Consider the following 16,835-nt stretch of genomic DNA (forward strand, 5'->3'; position numbering starts at 1 on the left):
GCCGAGATTTGGATCAAGTATGGGCAGGCTGAATGTACGCTTGATCAACTACGCTTGAATGTATGCTTGATCTTGACAAAACTAGCTTGTCCGATTTTACATGTGATTATAGCTAGTGGCTATTATAGCCGCTGACAGTAATCACTGTGTCCCCCTGGCAGGGGAAGCTTCCCCCGTGCCCCTGCTGGAATAACACAATGGCTCTGTGGTAATGGGGGAGTCCTCTGCGGTAAGGACCCCCCCATTAACACTGATGGGAGAATCAAGCATTATTTTTCCCTGCAACCCGTAGTTGCAGGAAAGAATATTGCTCTGTCTAAGTGCCGGCTTAAATCTAGCTTTAGCATCAACAGTTTATTGAAGCAAAGTAATTTTTTTGGGAATCTATTACAAAAGTTTCATACCTGGAGATCCTGCAAGTAGCAGCATTTTCTGTTTCAAGCTGACACCACTAAGCCACTGGTCAATAATTACTGTAGCAGAAGCATTGCCAGATTGCAGTGTGTACTTCTTCAGTTTGCCATTGTGCTGCCAATTGGGTCTATCGATGGCCAACTGGGTGTACGGCAACCTAAAAATGCTGCTCAAAGTGGAATGCGGGAATCCTCCCTGCTGTGTCATTGTATTCAGACAGCAAGAACTCCCCCCGTCAGAATACATTGATTAGTGCTACAGCAGATTGGTTGCATGTGCCGAGTAAAGCTAATTTTTTTTCAACAAGCCCATTCATGAGAAGTTAATGGTTAGATTGACTTTTAATGAATGGGACCGGTGATAGATGGATCCAAATTTGTCTGTTCCTTGCTGAACCAGCTGAATTTCAATCCATCTATGGCCAGCTTAAAGTGGAAGTAAACCCATCAATAAAACAGTTTCATTTACGCCACGTGCCAGAAATGTAACACTCCCATTGGTTGTGCTCTCAACCAAACTGTCAAACATCCAATGGCTGGTGACATAACTGATGCTACATGTGCAGCATCATGGCAGTTGGCAGCTTCCTTGGCTGAAAACAATAGGGGGATTTACTTACATTTTAACTAATCAGGCAGTCACATTACATTGTTGTTGTTAAGTCGTTTAGTTGTGTCGGACTCTGTGACCTTATGGGCCATAGAGCATATGAGCCATAGAGACTTTTCTGACCTCTAGGACCTCCTGGAGCTTGCTTAACTTAATGTTCATTGTTTTGTTGATGCTATCTATCCCTCTTGTTTTTTGTCATCCTCTTCTCCTCCCTTTTCTCTCTTCTCTTTTTCCTTCCATGTTTCCCAGTATCGGGGTCTTTTGCAATGAGTCCTCTCTTCACATTAGGTGGCCAAAGTATTTGAGTTTCAGCTGCAGGATCTGTCCTTACAGTGAATATTCAGGGTTGCTTTCCTTCAGGATTGACTGGTTTGATCTTCTTGCCATCCAATGGACTTTAAAGAGTCTTCACCACCATAGTTCAAAAGGATCAATTCTTCAGCTTTCAGCCTCTCTTATGATCCAGCTTTCACAACCATAGGTTACTACTGGGAATACCACAAGCCAGAATTAAGATTGCGGTGAGAAATATCTACAACCTGAGATATGCAGACGATACCACACAAATGGCAGAAAGTGAAGAAGAACTAAAGATTCTCTTAATGAAGGTGAAAGAGGCGAGTGCAATAGCTGGCCTAAAATTGAACATTAATAAAATTAAAATCATGGCAACCGGTCCCATCACTCCTTGGCAAATAGAAGGAGAAGAAATGGAAACAGTGACAGATTTTATCTTCCTAGGCTCCAAGATCATGAGAGATGGTGACTGTAGCCATGAAATTAAGAGACGCTTGCTTCTTGGGAGGAAAGTGCCTATAGCTCTGACTATATGACACTATGTCAGTAGGGTGATGTCTCTGCTTTTTATAATGTTGTCTGGGTTTGCCATTGCTTTCCTCCCAAGAAGCAAGCATCTCTTAATTAATGGCTACAGTCACCGTCTGGGAGAAAAGATTGTTACTGCTCCAGGTAGGTGTGTTGAAAGTAGAACCCTTCTCAAGGTGGAAGTAGCAGGTGCAGGCTCAACATATAATGATGAAAAGAAAAGTTCTGGACAGCCACACTCCAATATCAACACCTTTATTGTGAATAAGTACCAAACGTTCATGACAACAGCAGGGTACAGGATGAATACTGATGTGTTTCACACTCAATAGTGCTTAATCTTAGTTAGGATTAAGCACTATTAAGAGTGTGAAATGTGTCAAATCTCAGATTGTTGATATTTCTCCCTGTGATCTCAATTCCGGCTTGTGATTCGGCGATATTGGCGTTTCGCATGATGTACTCTGCATATAAGTAAAATAAGTAGGGTGACAATCTACATCCTTGCCACACTCCTTTCTGAATTTTGAACCAGTCAGTTGTTCCATGTCCTGTTCTAACTGTTGCTTCTTGACTTGCATACAGGTTTTTCAGAAGACAGGTGAGGTGCTCTGGTATTCCCATTTCTTTCAGTATGTGCCACCTTGTTGTCAATAAAGTAGAAATAGACATTCTTCTGGAACTCTCTTGCCTTCTCCATGATCCAGCTGATGTTGGCAATTTGATCTCTAGTTCCTCAGTTCCTTTTTGAAATCCAGCTTGCACTTGTGGTAGCTCTCAGTTCACATGCTGCTGAAGCCTAGCTTGTAGAATTTTCAGTATAACCTTGCTAGCAATGTGAGATGAGTGCGATCGTACGGTAGTTTGAACATTCCTTGGCTTTGCCTTTCTTTGGTATAGGAATGTACCGTAAACAGACCTCTTCCAGTCCTGTAGCCATCATTGGGTTTTCCAAATTCATTGGCATATTGAGCGCAGCACTATAACAGCGTCATCTTTTAGGATTTGAAATAAATCAGCTGGGATACCATCACTTCTACCAGCTTTGTTATTAGCGATCACTCTGGGATTCGAACCAGTGATCCTTTTTACTGCTAGGTGAGAGTGCTAACCACTACACCACTGTGCCACAGGTTCCTACAGTATACAGTATTCTTCTTTACAGTATTGGACTTTCCTTTCACTCTTACCATCCACAGCTGAGAGTCCTTGCGGCTTTGGCCCAGCTATTTCATTAGCTCTGGAGCTACTTGAAATTGCCCTCCGCTCTACCCCAGTAGCACATTGGACACCTTTTGATCTGCGGGACTCATCTTCCGGTGTCATATCTTTTAGGTTTTTGTTTCTCATCATGAGGTTGTCTTGGCAAGGATACTGGAGTGGGTTGCCACTTCCTTCTCCAGTGGATACGTTTTGTCAGAATTCTCTGCTGTGACCTGTGCGTCTTGCAGGAACATGCTGTGAGGTCAGTGGCTGGTGAGGCACTGACTAATATCAAAGCCAGATACACAGAGGTTACATACGCCCCATTCGTTAGAGCGAGAGAAATAATTCTAGAACTAGACCTCCTCTGTAACTCTAAACATGTAATCTGTAAAAAAAATTAAAGTGTCGCCTATGGAGATTTTTAATTACTGGAGTTTGGCACCACATGTGTGTGCGATTTTAAAGCGTGACATTCTAGGTATCTATTTACTTGGCGTAATATCATCTTTCACATTATACAAAAAAATCAGCTTATCTTTAGTGTTTTTTTATATTCATTAACCACTTTCAGACCGGACCAATTTGCTGGTCAAAGATCAGACCACTTTTTGCGATTTGGCACTGCGTCGCTTTAACTGACAATTGCGCGGTCGTGCGACGTGGCTCCCAAACAAAATTGACGTCCTTTTTTTCCCACAAATAGAGCTTTCTTTTGGTGGTATTTGATCACCCCTGCGGTTTTTATTTTTTGCACTATAAAGAAAAATAGAGCGACAATTTTGAAAAAAACACATTATTTTTCACTTTTTGTTATAATAAATATCCCCCAAAAATATATAAAAAAACATTTTTTTCCCTCAGTTTAGGCCGATACGTATTCTTCTACATATTTTTGGTAAAAAAAATCGCAATAAGCGATTATTGATTGGTTTGCGCAAAAGTTATAGCGTTTACAAAATAGGGATAGTTTTATAGCATTTTTATTAATAATTTTTTTTTTTTTTTTACTAGTAATGGCGGCGATCAGCGATTTTTATTGTGACTGCGACATTGTGGGGGACCCATCGGACATTTTTGACACATTTTTGGGACCATTGTCATTTATACAGTAATCACTGCTATATAAATGCAGTGATTCCTGTGTAAATGACACTGGCAGTGAAGGGGTTAACCAGTGGGTGGCAGTGTAGGGGTTAAGTGTTCCTAGGGGTGTGTTACTAACTGTGGGGGGGGTTGGGCTTTCATTTAGTGAACACTGATCTCTGCTCCAATCACATGGAGCAGAGATCAGCATCACTAGTGGCAAGGCAGAATGGAGAAATGCTGTTTACTCTGCATTTCCTCCATTTGGCCGCTCCGTGAGACGATCGCGGGGATGCCTGCCGCGATCGAGTCCGCGGGTCCCGCGACCGGACTCACGGGGGTCCCGACCAGCGCGGGAGCGCACCGCCAGCGGCACGCTCCCGATGGCAGGGCGGCATTGAATATTGGACGTACCTGTACGCCAATATGCCTGCCCGTGCCATTCTGTCGACGTACATCGTCGTGCGCTGGTCGGGAAGTGGTTAAACTGTTTTTTCCCCCAAAAAAACGCTTGAAAAACTGTTGATTTAGCCTGGGTGGCAAGGGGTTAATTACCATAAGTAATATACAAATAATTATTTTATATTGTTTTTAAGGTACTTTACTATATTTTCAAAAACTGTACTCAAGCAGGTGGCTTAATGGATAAATTACTGAAGTTTGAAGTTATAACTTCCAACCAGTAATTTTCACAGTAAATAGATAAATGCCTCACCTGTCATGAATATTAAAAAAAAAACAAAAAAAAATAAGCCTCACCTGCCTCTCCTGACTGCATGTCTTGGCATAACTCATAGCTTTATTGAATTACTCAAACCCCTTCACCGCGACAAGTCAGTGATCCATAAAGGGGTTACACATTACATAGTTGTTAGTAAATCTAAGGCAGATTATACAATCTTGTTATGTGTGTGACCAGTTCTAGTCTTCTTACTGTGAAGAAGAATGAGATTGTGGAGGTGAAAAACAGTGCTCAGAAATAGGCCACCTAAAATAACATTTTGCAGAAGGGAAAATCAATAGGTTACTAAACATATTTAAAATAATTTAGACAATGGATAAACAGATTTTTCAGTTTAACCAGTTGCTGACCGCCGGCCGTCAAATGACGGCCAGGCGGCGCAGCTATTGTGGCGGGAGGCCGTCATATGACGGCCTCCCGTTTAAACAGGGATGCGCGCGATCGTGCGCGCGCATCCCTGTTTCTTCGGTGGCGGCGTGTCACGGAGACACCGCTCGCCACCGAAGGGGGTGAACAGCCATTCGTTATGGCTGTTTACCACGTGATCGGCCGTGATGAAGTCACGGCCGATCACAGATGGTCACACCCCCTACGTGCACGGCGCATGCGCGCGATCGCGAGCGCGCTGCGCGTGCACGTCGGTGGCGGCGTGTTCCCCGGGAACACTGCTCGTCACCAACACTGGTAAACAGCCATTGGCTGGCTGTTTACCCACGTGATCGGCTGTGATCCTTTCACAGCCGATCACTAAAATGTAAACAAACCGCGGTAACGGGATGTTACCGGGTTCTCCTCCTCACACACCGATCGTGTGTGAGGAGGAGATTGCGGTAACATCTCGTTACCGCATACAGTGTACACCAAACATACTGATTGCCCCCCCCCCCCAATAAAGAGGACCTGTCACCACCCCTCATAGTACCTGTCAATCACAGTCCATCAGAGTACCTGTCACAGTCCATCAGAGTATTTGAGTACCTGTCCCAGCCCATCAGAGTACCCGAGTACCTGTCCCAGCCCATCAGAGTACCCGAGTACCTGTCCCAGCCCATCAGAGTACCCGAGTACCTGTCCCAGCCCATCAGAGTACCCGAGTACCTGTCCCAGCCCATCAGAGTACCCGAGTACCTGTCACAGTTCATCTGAGTACCCGAGTACCTGTCCCGGCCCATCAGAGTACCCGAGTACCTGTCCCGGCCCATCAGAGTACCCGAGTACCTGTCCCGGCACATCAGAGTACCCGAGTACCTGTCACGGCACATCAGAGTACCCGAGTACCTGTCACGGCACATCAGAGTACCCGAGTACCTGTCACGGCACATCAGAGTACCCGAGTACTTGTCACGGCACATCAGAGTACCCGAGTACCTGTCACGGCCCATCAGGGTACCCGAGTACCTGTCACGGCCCATCAGGGTACCCGAGTACCTGTCACGGCCCATCAGGGTACCCGAGTACCTGTCACGGCCCATTAGAGTACCGAGTACCTGTCACGGCCCATTAGAGTACCGAGTACCTGTCACAGTCCATTAGAGTACCGAGTACCTGTCACAGTCCATTAGAGTACCGAGTACCTGTCACAGTCCATTAGAGTACCGAGTACCTGTCACAGCCCATCTGAGTACCCGAGTACCTGTCACAGTTCATCTGAGTACCTGTCACCGCCCTTCAGAGTACCCAAATACCAGTCACCAAACCATCAGAGTACCTGTCACCAGGCCATCAGAGTACCCGAGTACCTGTCACCAGGCCATCAGAGTACCCGAGTACCTGTCACCAGGCCATCAGAGTACCCGAGTACCTGTCACCAGGCCATCAGAGTACCCGAGTACCTGTCACCAGGCCATCAGAGTACCCGAGTACCTGTCACCAGGCCATCAGAGTACCCGAGTACCTGTCACCAGGCCATCAAAGTACCCGAGTACCTGTCACCAGGCCATCAGAGTACCAGAGTACCTGTCACCAGGCCATCAGAGTACCCGAGTACCTGTCACCAGGCAATCAGAGTACCCGAGTACCTGTCACCAGGCAATCAGAGTACCCGAGTACCTGTTCCAGTCCATCTGAGTACCCGAGTACCTGTCACAGTCCACCTGAGTACCCGAGTACCTATCTCCAGCCCATCAGAGTACCCGAGTACCTATTTGCAGCCCATGTCTCATAGAATATACGTTGGGGTGTTTACTTTCCAAAATGGGGTCATTTTGTGGGTAATTTCACTGTCCTGGTGGTCCAGGACCTTCAAAAGTGTGATGGGTAGGAATGAAATAAGATGTGTCATTTATGCTCCTAGAACGCCTGAACGTACTACTTCAATGTTTGGCCCATCTATGTGGCCAGGCTGTGTAAAAGTCCTACACATGTGGTATCGCCATACTCGGGAGGAGTAGCAGAATGTATTTGGGGGTGTAATTTTTGCTATATACATGTTATGTGTTAGAAATATCTTATAAATTGACAATTTTGTGTAAAAAAAAAATGCGTTTTAATTTTTTTCCACATATTCCAAAAACTTCTGGAAAAAAATGAACCGTTCAAAAGACTCATTATGCCTCACAGATTATACGTTGGGGTGTTTGCTTTCCAAAATGGGGTAATTTTATGGGAAATTCCATTGTGCTGGTACTCCAGGGCCTTCAAAATTGTAATAGGTGGTTGAGAAATGAGATGCGTAATTTTTGCTCATAGAACGTCTGAAGGTACTACATCAATGTTAGTGCTCTGTATGTGGCCAGGCTGTGTAAAAGTCTCACACACGTGGTATCGCCGTACTCGGGAAGAGTAGCAGAATGTATTTTGGGGTGTAATTTTTGCTATATACATGCTATGTGTTAGAAATATCTTATAAATTGACAATTTTGTGTAAAAAAAATGCGTTTTAATTTTTTCCCACATATTCCAAAAACTTCTGGAAAAAAATTAACCATTCAAAAGACTCATTATGCCTCACAGATTATACGTTGGGGTGTTAGCTTTCCAAAATGGGGTGATTTTATGGGAAATTCCATTGTCCTGGTACTCCAGGGCCTTCAAAAGTGTAATAGGTGGTTGAGAAATGAGATGCGTCATTTTTGCTCGTAGAACGTCTGAAGGTACTACATCGATGTTGGTGCTCTGTATGTGGCCAGGCTGTGTAAAAGTCTCACACATGTGGTATCGCCGTACTCGGGAAGAGTAGCAGAATGTATTTTGGGGGGTAATTTGTTGTATACATATGCTGTGTGTGAGAAATAACCTGATAATATGACAATTTAGTAAAAAAAAATAAAAAAAAATAAAAAATCTTCATTTTGCAAAGAATTGTGGGAAAAAATGACAACTTAAAAAAACTCACCATGCTACTTACTTAATACCTTGGGATGTCTACTTTGTAAAAAGGGGTCATTTGGGGGGTATTTGTACTTTCCTGACTAGTTAGAGTCTCAAGAAATGAGATACACCTGATGTACTGAAGGCCTGATCAGAAGTGATGAATTTTCAGTGATTGGCACCATAGATTGTAGACTCTATAACTTTCACAAAGACCAAATAATATATACTAATGTGGGTTATTTTTACCAAAGATATGTAGCAGTATAAATTTTGGCCAAAATTTATGAAGAAAAATTACTAATTAGCAAAAATTTATGACAGAAACGAAGAAAAAGGCATTTTTTTCACAAAATTTACGTTTTATTTTATTTATAGCACAAAAAATAAAAAACCCACTAGTGATTAAATACCACTAAAAGAAAGCTCTATTTGTGTGGAAAAAAGGACGCAAGTTTCATATGGATACTGTGTTGGATGACTGAGTAATTGTCATTCAAAGTGTGAGAGCGCTGAAAGCTGAAAATTGGTCTGGTCAGGAAGGGGGTGTAACTGCACTGCACTGAGGTGGTTAAGCAAGCATGGATGCCCAACACTTTAATCGACTGAGCACATTTATTAGTGCTTATGTCATTGCTTTACTTCATTTTAAGTGAAATAGATTCTTAAAACATTAATAAATTGTCCTTTCATCCTTGAAAATGTCACAAATCACAAAATATCTGTTACTAGAGAACTAAGTATTGGAATCCATTTCACACTACTCATTTAGCACAAAAACTGTGAGGGTTAAAATTAAGACTATGAAATTATTAGTGAATAAAGCTAAACATTTCTCATATATGCATAAACTTTAAAGTACTGTAGCCAAGGCTGTAGGCCCTTTTAAGGTGCTAGAGCCGCATAGCCTGGGCATCATGGCCAAAATGCAACTTGCTTCTCCTCAATCAGCCATTTAATTGACAACGCTGCTGGAAGGAAGAAGAAGAGAATTATGATTGGCTGCATTGGATGCCACTCTAAGCCTCTCCTTCGGCCTGCGGGAGACGATGAAGGAGGAAACGGTCAACTTGAAAATGATAGAGTGCCTCAAATGCAGCCACTACCACTTCCAGAGGCCCGAACAATAGCAGCACATTTTCATGTATAAAATGCATTGCATCAAGTTAGACCCCCCATTCAAAGTGAATGGGCTGTGATACAACTCAATGCCCAAAAAATTTGGTCCTGCTAAATTCTTTGCAGTGTATCACAATGCACACTCAAAAGACATTAGAATACAATAACCCCCAGCCCCGGTGAATGTGCCAGTAATAGTAAGCTACAGCCTTGGTGTTAGTGGCTGCAATAATATCCCCAAGCATTGGTGTTAATGGATGCAAAAATTAACTCTCAGCACTTATGTCAGTAGTATTGACCCCCCACATTGATGTTCAGTGATAGTGAGATTTAATCCCCCTCCATACATTCGGGTCAGTGGGAGTGAAATGTATCCTCATCCCCTCCATATTGGTTGGCAGTGGCCATAAAATTTCCTTCTGATATTTGTGGTCAGTAACACTAAAAGTTAAACCTCTCATAGATGGTCAGTGACAGTAAAAATGAAACACCCCCTGCTTCCCCATAGGTGGTGATGACATGATTGCAGGTTCCCATGCGCTCTCTCCCTCTCATAGGTTGGGACTTTGCTATTACTGTGGGTGAAGATAACCACACTGTATAGTCTTTCAGTTCCAGGTGCTGAAACACAGAGAACACTCCAGTGACCAACACCCTGATGCCACGCATGCTGCACAACTGGTGCTCAATAGCTGGAAGGCCACATGCAGAGTTCCAGGGGTCTAAATAAACAACGAAATACCACTCTTGTTGTTTCAGTGTACTGTTGGGTCAAGATACAGGGCAGGTCATCATTTGAAAAAGTAGGAGAGCCCATCATTTGCAAGCAGCTCCTGCAGGAATAGTGCTACAGTACCTTCATATTACAGACATTAGAAACTATAGCAGACTTTGCTATAATAGTATGATATCACAATTGTAAGTAAATTATATTTTTCAATTGTCAGAGTACAGAAACAATTGGTATTTTCTGAGCTAAATCACATAAGATCAGTTTGTCTGGGATCTATGATTTCGTCAGTTGTGTTTATACAACAGTAACTACATTTTAACATAATTAATAGTATATAGCAGGAAATTTCTAGTATGTCATTTTGAGTTCAAGTGGTTGTACCAGGGTCGTACTGTTTTTTTTTAGAGCCGAGGATCAGCTCTCTTGTCACAGCAATTGGAGCGGCTGACTAGCTATTGCAAGCAGCAGGAGGGACCCCCCCCCCCCCCTCCTGCTGTCTTCCATGGCTCTCTTGGCCTCTCCTGTCCCACTGAGAAACCTAAGCGACCAGCTGGCACATCCGCCAACAGGACTGGCTTTGTTGGGCTGTTTATAATGGTAAAACGGAAGCGATGACATGACATCACTTCCGGTTTACCCATATGTTTTTGGCGTCATTTTCAAATAATGAAATGCATTCAAAATACCGATCTCTGTACTTTTTCATGCTTTTAAGTGAAGAGGAGGGATTTGGGGTCTTATTGACCCCAGAAGCCTCCATAAAGATTACCTGTCATGTGCCTATTGCTGTCACAAGGGATGTCTACATTCCTTGTGACAGCAATAAAAGTTATCTTTTTTCTTTTTAAAGCAACAGTGTAAAAATAAAAAAATACATTTTTTTTTAAGTGCCCCGTCCCCCCGTGCCAGCACGCAAAGGCGAATGCGTGCTTTGGTCCTGCATGCACGCAAATAGCGATCGTGCCACACATGTGATGTATCACCGCGAACCTCAGATCATGGGCAGTAATTCTAGCGCTAGACCTCATCTGTAAATTGGTAACCTGTAGAGGCTTTTAAAGCGATGTCTATGGATAGTAAAATGTACATAGTTTGTTGCCATTGCGTGGGCATGCGCAACTTTAAAAAGTGTGACATGTTTGGTATCCATTTACTCAGCATAATATAATTTTTTATACTTTATTTAAAAAATTAGTTATATACTATTTTTTTGCATTAGAATTCTAAAGTGCATATTTTCCCCCAAAAATTGTTTAAAAAACTGCTGCGCAAATACCGTTTGACATAAAAATCTGCAATACCCACCAATTTATTCTCTAAGGCCTCTGCTTGAAAAAAATATATATGTTTGGGAGTCATTGATTGTTAAATGTAAACAAAACGCGCCAGAAAAGGCCTGCTCTTCAAGTGGATAGACTGAAATATTATCCTTATGTATTTGTACACTAAGGACATCTAGTGGCAAATGTTGGTATTGAATCATGTTTAATTATTATTTATTTACTATATTATTATTATTATTATTGCTGTTCTTTACAGACAACACTGAACCTCAGTCCCTGCCCTGAGTGCCGGTTCACACAGGGGCGACCTGTCAGGCGACTTGTCAGCCTGACAAGTGGCACTAAACTCAGTACAATTTAAAATTTAACCGTTCTAAAAGAAGCGACTTAAGGTAACTTCAACTTAAAAAGGTTCCTGTACTACTTAGGGGCGACTTCGGAGTGGCTTGCATTGAATTCTATTAAAGAAGTCGCTAGCAAGTCATGCTGAGGTCACGCTGTGCAGGGCGGATTCAGAGTCAGGCAACTTTGAAGCCGCCCCTGTATGAACTGGCACTGAAGGTCACTATCATAGTTATTAAAGAAAATACAATTTGGGATAGAAACTAATGATGACGTCAACATCTAACTTACTTTAACAGTTCACTGAACTTACTTTAACAGTTCACTGTGTTACATCTATCTTTCAATATGCCTAGCTTTTATGTTTCTTTGCCTTGCTCAACTTATATGACTTTTTTGTTTTTTGTTATTTTTTTTTTTTGTTATTTTTAATGTACATGCACTGTATTTCCTTTTATTTCAGGTAGTCAATGATATGCAAAAAATGAAAATAAAACACATGCAAATCATTAGTGAAATTGATGATAATGCAAAGAGGAATCGGGTAAGTTAAAGATTGTCAATTTACTCTACTAAGACTAACAAATATCATATTTCATTTCTCGCTCTCTCTCCAGCCAAAATCAATGTGGAGCCTGAAAATAAATGAGCTATCTAAATAGAACTTTCAGGAAAATAAATATACTAAGTTTGGCTCATAGAAAAGTCAAGAGTCCAATTCAGAAAACATATTTTTTTTACTTATGTAAATTGGCTCACAAACCAAGCGGCCCCTGCCTCAAGATTATTGCTTCAATTTGAAAACTAAAATGGCATAAGATAATACCTGCAAGGTTCCTGCATAAGCTTTTTTAATTGAAAATACATTTTCCTTCGCTCCTCCAGAGCCCCCAGAACTCAGGCATGCTTTGTAAGCAAATACCTTGATTGCTTTCTCCAAATGGCATACATGAAAAATTTGTATTGTGGGATAAAGTAGAGGCACCAGAGAGATTGAAATAGTTTCCAAGTAAATATCTTTGTAAAGTGCATGCCTAGGTTATCCACATTATTTGTCTACTCAGTGGCGGTGCATCCATAAAGGGCGCAGGAGCACTGCCCCCCCCCCCCCCGTCACTCACTCTCTGGCATAGATAGATTCATGCATTGCATGAATCTAACTATGGTCGCCCGCTCCCGCCCCCTATTCATGTGCCCGGCCCCTTGTCGGGCACTGGGCATATGAATTACAGTGGCAGGGTTTCTTTGGAAGCGCCTGATTAGAGCCATATGCTGTGCTGTGCGTTCGCTGATTACTCATTGGTGTGTTAGGGAACCAAATACATCGCTTCCCTAACACTGACCCTGCCTCTCAGCCAATACATTGTACCCCATACTCATTCACATAGGGTGGGGGCCGGTATCTGGGGGCCCCCTTATTAAAGGGGGCTCCTGGATTCTGATAAGCCCCCCGCCCGCAGACCCCAACAACCAACGGCCAGGGTTGTCGGGAAGAGGCCCTTGTCCTCATCAACATGGGGACAAGGTGCTTTGGGGTGGGGGGCCGCACGGCCCCCCTTCCCCAAAGCACCCCCCCATGTTGAGGGCACGCGGCCTGGTACGGCTCAGGAGGGGGGGTTGCTCGCTCATCCCCACCCCCTTTCCTGACCGGCCGGGCTGCGTGCTCGGATAAGGGTCTGATATGGATTTTGGGGGGGGGGACCCCCACGCCGTTTTTCGGCGTAGGGCTTCCCCCTTTAAGTCCATACCAGGTGACGGGGCCAGCGACATGTCAATCTCGCCAGCGAAGGTGGCGACATTGACCTCCTTCGCTAGTCCCGTCTACCTGGAGCCACGTTCAAAATTAACGGACTTTCCTCCGTGTGCGGGAAAGCCCGTTCATTTCAAAAGTCCGGCGGACTAGCAAACAGACGGCTGAATTTTTGAGTCAAAACTACTTTCTAAGTCCGCCGGAGCCCGCACACAGGCGGATTGTCCAGCGGACTCTGGTCCGCCGGACCAGAGTCCGCCAGATAGTTTGATCATGTGCACGTGGCATAATGCAATCGTGGTCAACTTATTTGATATAGAGGGGACCCAAGTGTGGTCCCTGACATCACCAAGTCTTCTATAAATGACGTTGCATAAAGCTGTCAGGCTGTAGGCAATGAACAAGAGATACATACACATATCCACTCTTCTGTGCTCAAGTGTGTTAAAGCGGAGCTTCACCCAAAAGGGGAGGTCCAGCTTTAAGGCCTCCTTCCCGTCCCCTTTAGAAAATTGCACTTTTTATTTGGGGGGGGGGGGCAGGTACCTGGTTTTGACAGGTATCCACTCCCCCTTCCACTCAGATCGCCTAGGCCTAGGAATGGAGTAGAAGTTCTCCTCCACCCTCATTCCCTGCAGTCTTCTGGGACATGTCACAGGTCCAAAAAGACCTATCCAGTCGCAACACAGGCCTTGCTGCCTTCTTTGGATAGGGGGGTCCTGGAACACAGGCCTCACTGCCCTCTTTGGATATGCGGGATCATGGAAACTGAATGAAATAACAAATGAAAGGGTCAGGCATCTAAGCTAGCATTTGTTTGAAGACATGAAAATTGGCAGATTCAGCATGAATTGCCCCAAAATTTGAATGGAGTATGGCCAAATTAACAACCCTCTGTGAGCTGATATATGCCCAATACTGAGCAGAAACCAATGACGCATAGCTGTCACAGAAAGGGTAGAATTGTCTCACTGCTCTGCTGACTTGTATCTAAATAAATCGTTTTTTTATTTAGTAGTGGGTTGTGTAAACATTAGAAAAAAAAAGTTGTTTTAATTATTGAATTTTATCAACGAAATCAATTTAATGGACTCTTAAAGTTTTAGTCCAACTTTCCTGAACATTTCCAACAAACCCCCCCTAAGCAAAACAGCATCCCCAACTCAATACATACCACTGCTTACCTTTTTAAATAGGTGTTTCTTTTCCATTATATTTCTACAGACCATGCTTGGCCTGTTTACAAAAACTTCTAGATAGTCGATCCCCTCTGTCCTGCCTAAAAGCCAGGAAAGGCTGGTGGTTAGAAATGTACCCTGCAGGCTCCCCCTCTTTATTACCTCTTATTTAGTGGCCACCAGTGTATAGGAGGAATCCCTTCAGTTCTCCCACATACAGGAGTTTGGCTCTCATGGTTGAGACGCAGGATCTTTCATTCTATTACTGGGGTAGGACTCACTAATTCGGGGTACTTTGACGCAGTAAGTAACTTAGCACTATATAACCATATAGTGTGACCAAACCCCCATATTTTTTGAATATGTTCAGGTGTTTTTAACAAGCCTGCTGGAAATGTCATTCTTGAATGTGTGCACTGTAATATGTTCACTACTGTTTGTTGGTCTTATAGCAGCACCATCTTGAATTTAAACGCATTAGGGTGTGCCCCCCAAATATGTTTTTTGTAGAAATGTACCCCCACTCAGCGCTCCCACTTGATCAACCTGCACAAATGCACAGTGCGGTCTTTTTTCCTCTTGCGGCGCTGTTGAACAACACTGAGCCCAGCCACTGCTGCTAAAGGAAGAAAGAGTGCATAGTTCATGTGCACTGTTTGTACAGGTCAGATCATCCTCTGGGAGCACACTTCTAACCTCCAGCCTATCCTGCCTTTAGGCTGGGGGCACACTTCTAACCTCCAGCCTATCCTGGGGGGGTCAGCTATCTCAGAGTTTTTACAGACAGTTCACACATAGCCTACAGAAATGGAACTTATTAAAAAAAAAAAAAAAACTTGTAATACGTTGGGGATGCTGGAATGCATGTGGGGGGTTTGTTGGGAATGTGCCAGAAGGGTGACCCAACCCTTTAAAAATAAAAATAAATTAAACTATAGCTTTAATCATTTTAATGAACATGATTTTTACATTCTTGTTGTTGAAAATTTACATTTTATTATGTCTAGGAGCAAGAGATTCTAATCTTGAAAAACCATTACCGTGATAAAATGAAGATCCTAAAGACTAGGTTAGAGACCTACCATGACCTTATGGAACAAAAAACAGGATGCATGCAAGAAAAAATAAAGGTAAAATGCATTAAATAATGCACATCTATTTCCAATTTCACTTATATTTTCCGATATAATCATTTGCAGATGAATCTTTATTTCAAGCAATAACTGCATGTTAAAAGAAAAAAATATTAAAAACCAGTCCATAGTAACTATACTACGAGATACATGTGTATCATTATAAAGTAAACATGGCATGTCTATATAGGGTTGGTGCAGTGTTAACAGGGCCTATGCAACTGGAGGAAGTAACTACTGTGCTGGCTCTATCCACTTCAATACAGGGCACTTTCGCCCCCTTCCTTCCCAGCCCAATTTTCAGCTTTCATCGCTCTAGCGCTTTCAGTGACAATTGCGCGGTCATGCTACACTGTACCCAAATGACATTTTTATAATTTTGTACGCAGAAATAGAGCTTTATTTTGGTGGTATTTATTCACAACTCCGTTTTTTTTTTTTTGCGATATAAGCGCAAAAAAAGCGGAAATTTGGAAAAAAAACTATATTTTATTTTTTTTATTTTAAAAGAGATCCAATAAAATCAAATTTTGGCATAAATTTAAGCCAAAATGTATTCTGCTACATGTTTTTGGTAAAAAAAAATTCTGTTAAGTGTATAATAATTGATTTGTGTGATCACGGACATATGTACGCAAATGATCATGTACATATGTGTGCAGGTGATCACGTACATATGTGTGCAGATAATCATTGGGACATGTGATTTTAGTGGGACATATGTGGGGGGCATGTTTTTATTATTAGGGACATGTGTTTTTATTATTTGGGGACATGTATGTTTTGGGGACATGTGTGTTTTGGGGACATATGTGGGGACTGTGTTTATACTGTGTGGTGTGTTGTGTGTTTACACTAGACTGGTGATCAGTGAGTAAAAAGCTGTAAAAAACAGCTCATACTCACTGATCATGAGCCGGCTGCAGTGATCTGCTCTCCTCTCCTCAGCGATGACTTCTGTGTGAGGAGAGGAGGAGCCAATTGCCTAGCAACCGGCTGTTTGTTTACATCACATGACGGCCGTGATTGGACACGGCCATCATGTGATCAGGAGAGCCAATCACAGAGCCCTCCTGCCGATCTGAGATGCGCCGTGTCTGTGTGAC

At 42.9% G+C, this 16,835-nt stretch overlaps 1 protein-coding gene across 1 annotated transcript in view; it reads left to right on the forward strand.

Moving 5' to 3' along the window:
* The window catches only part of LOC143975837 (uncharacterized), a 140,873-nt gene that overhangs the window by 107,692 nt on the left and 16,346 nt on the right, over positions 1 to 16,835 (forward strand). The window contains exons 7-8 of the mRNA XM_077478401.1: positions 12,132 to 12,212; positions 15,604 to 15,726. Coding sequence (XP_077334527.1) covers positions 12,132 to 12,212; positions 15,604 to 15,726 — 204 coding nt within the window. The remainder of the gene's footprint in view (positions 1 to 12,131; positions 12,213 to 15,603; positions 15,727 to 16,835) is intronic.

The sequence above is a fragment of the Lithobates pipiens genome, unplaced genomic scaffold, assembly GCF_037356315.1.
Source record: "Lithobates pipiens isolate NorthernLeopardFrog02 unplaced genomic scaffold, aLitPip1_a1.2 Scaffold_13, whole genome shotgun sequence".
Lineage (NCBI taxonomy): Eukaryota > Metazoa > Chordata > Amphibia > Anura > Ranidae > Lithobates > Lithobates pipiens.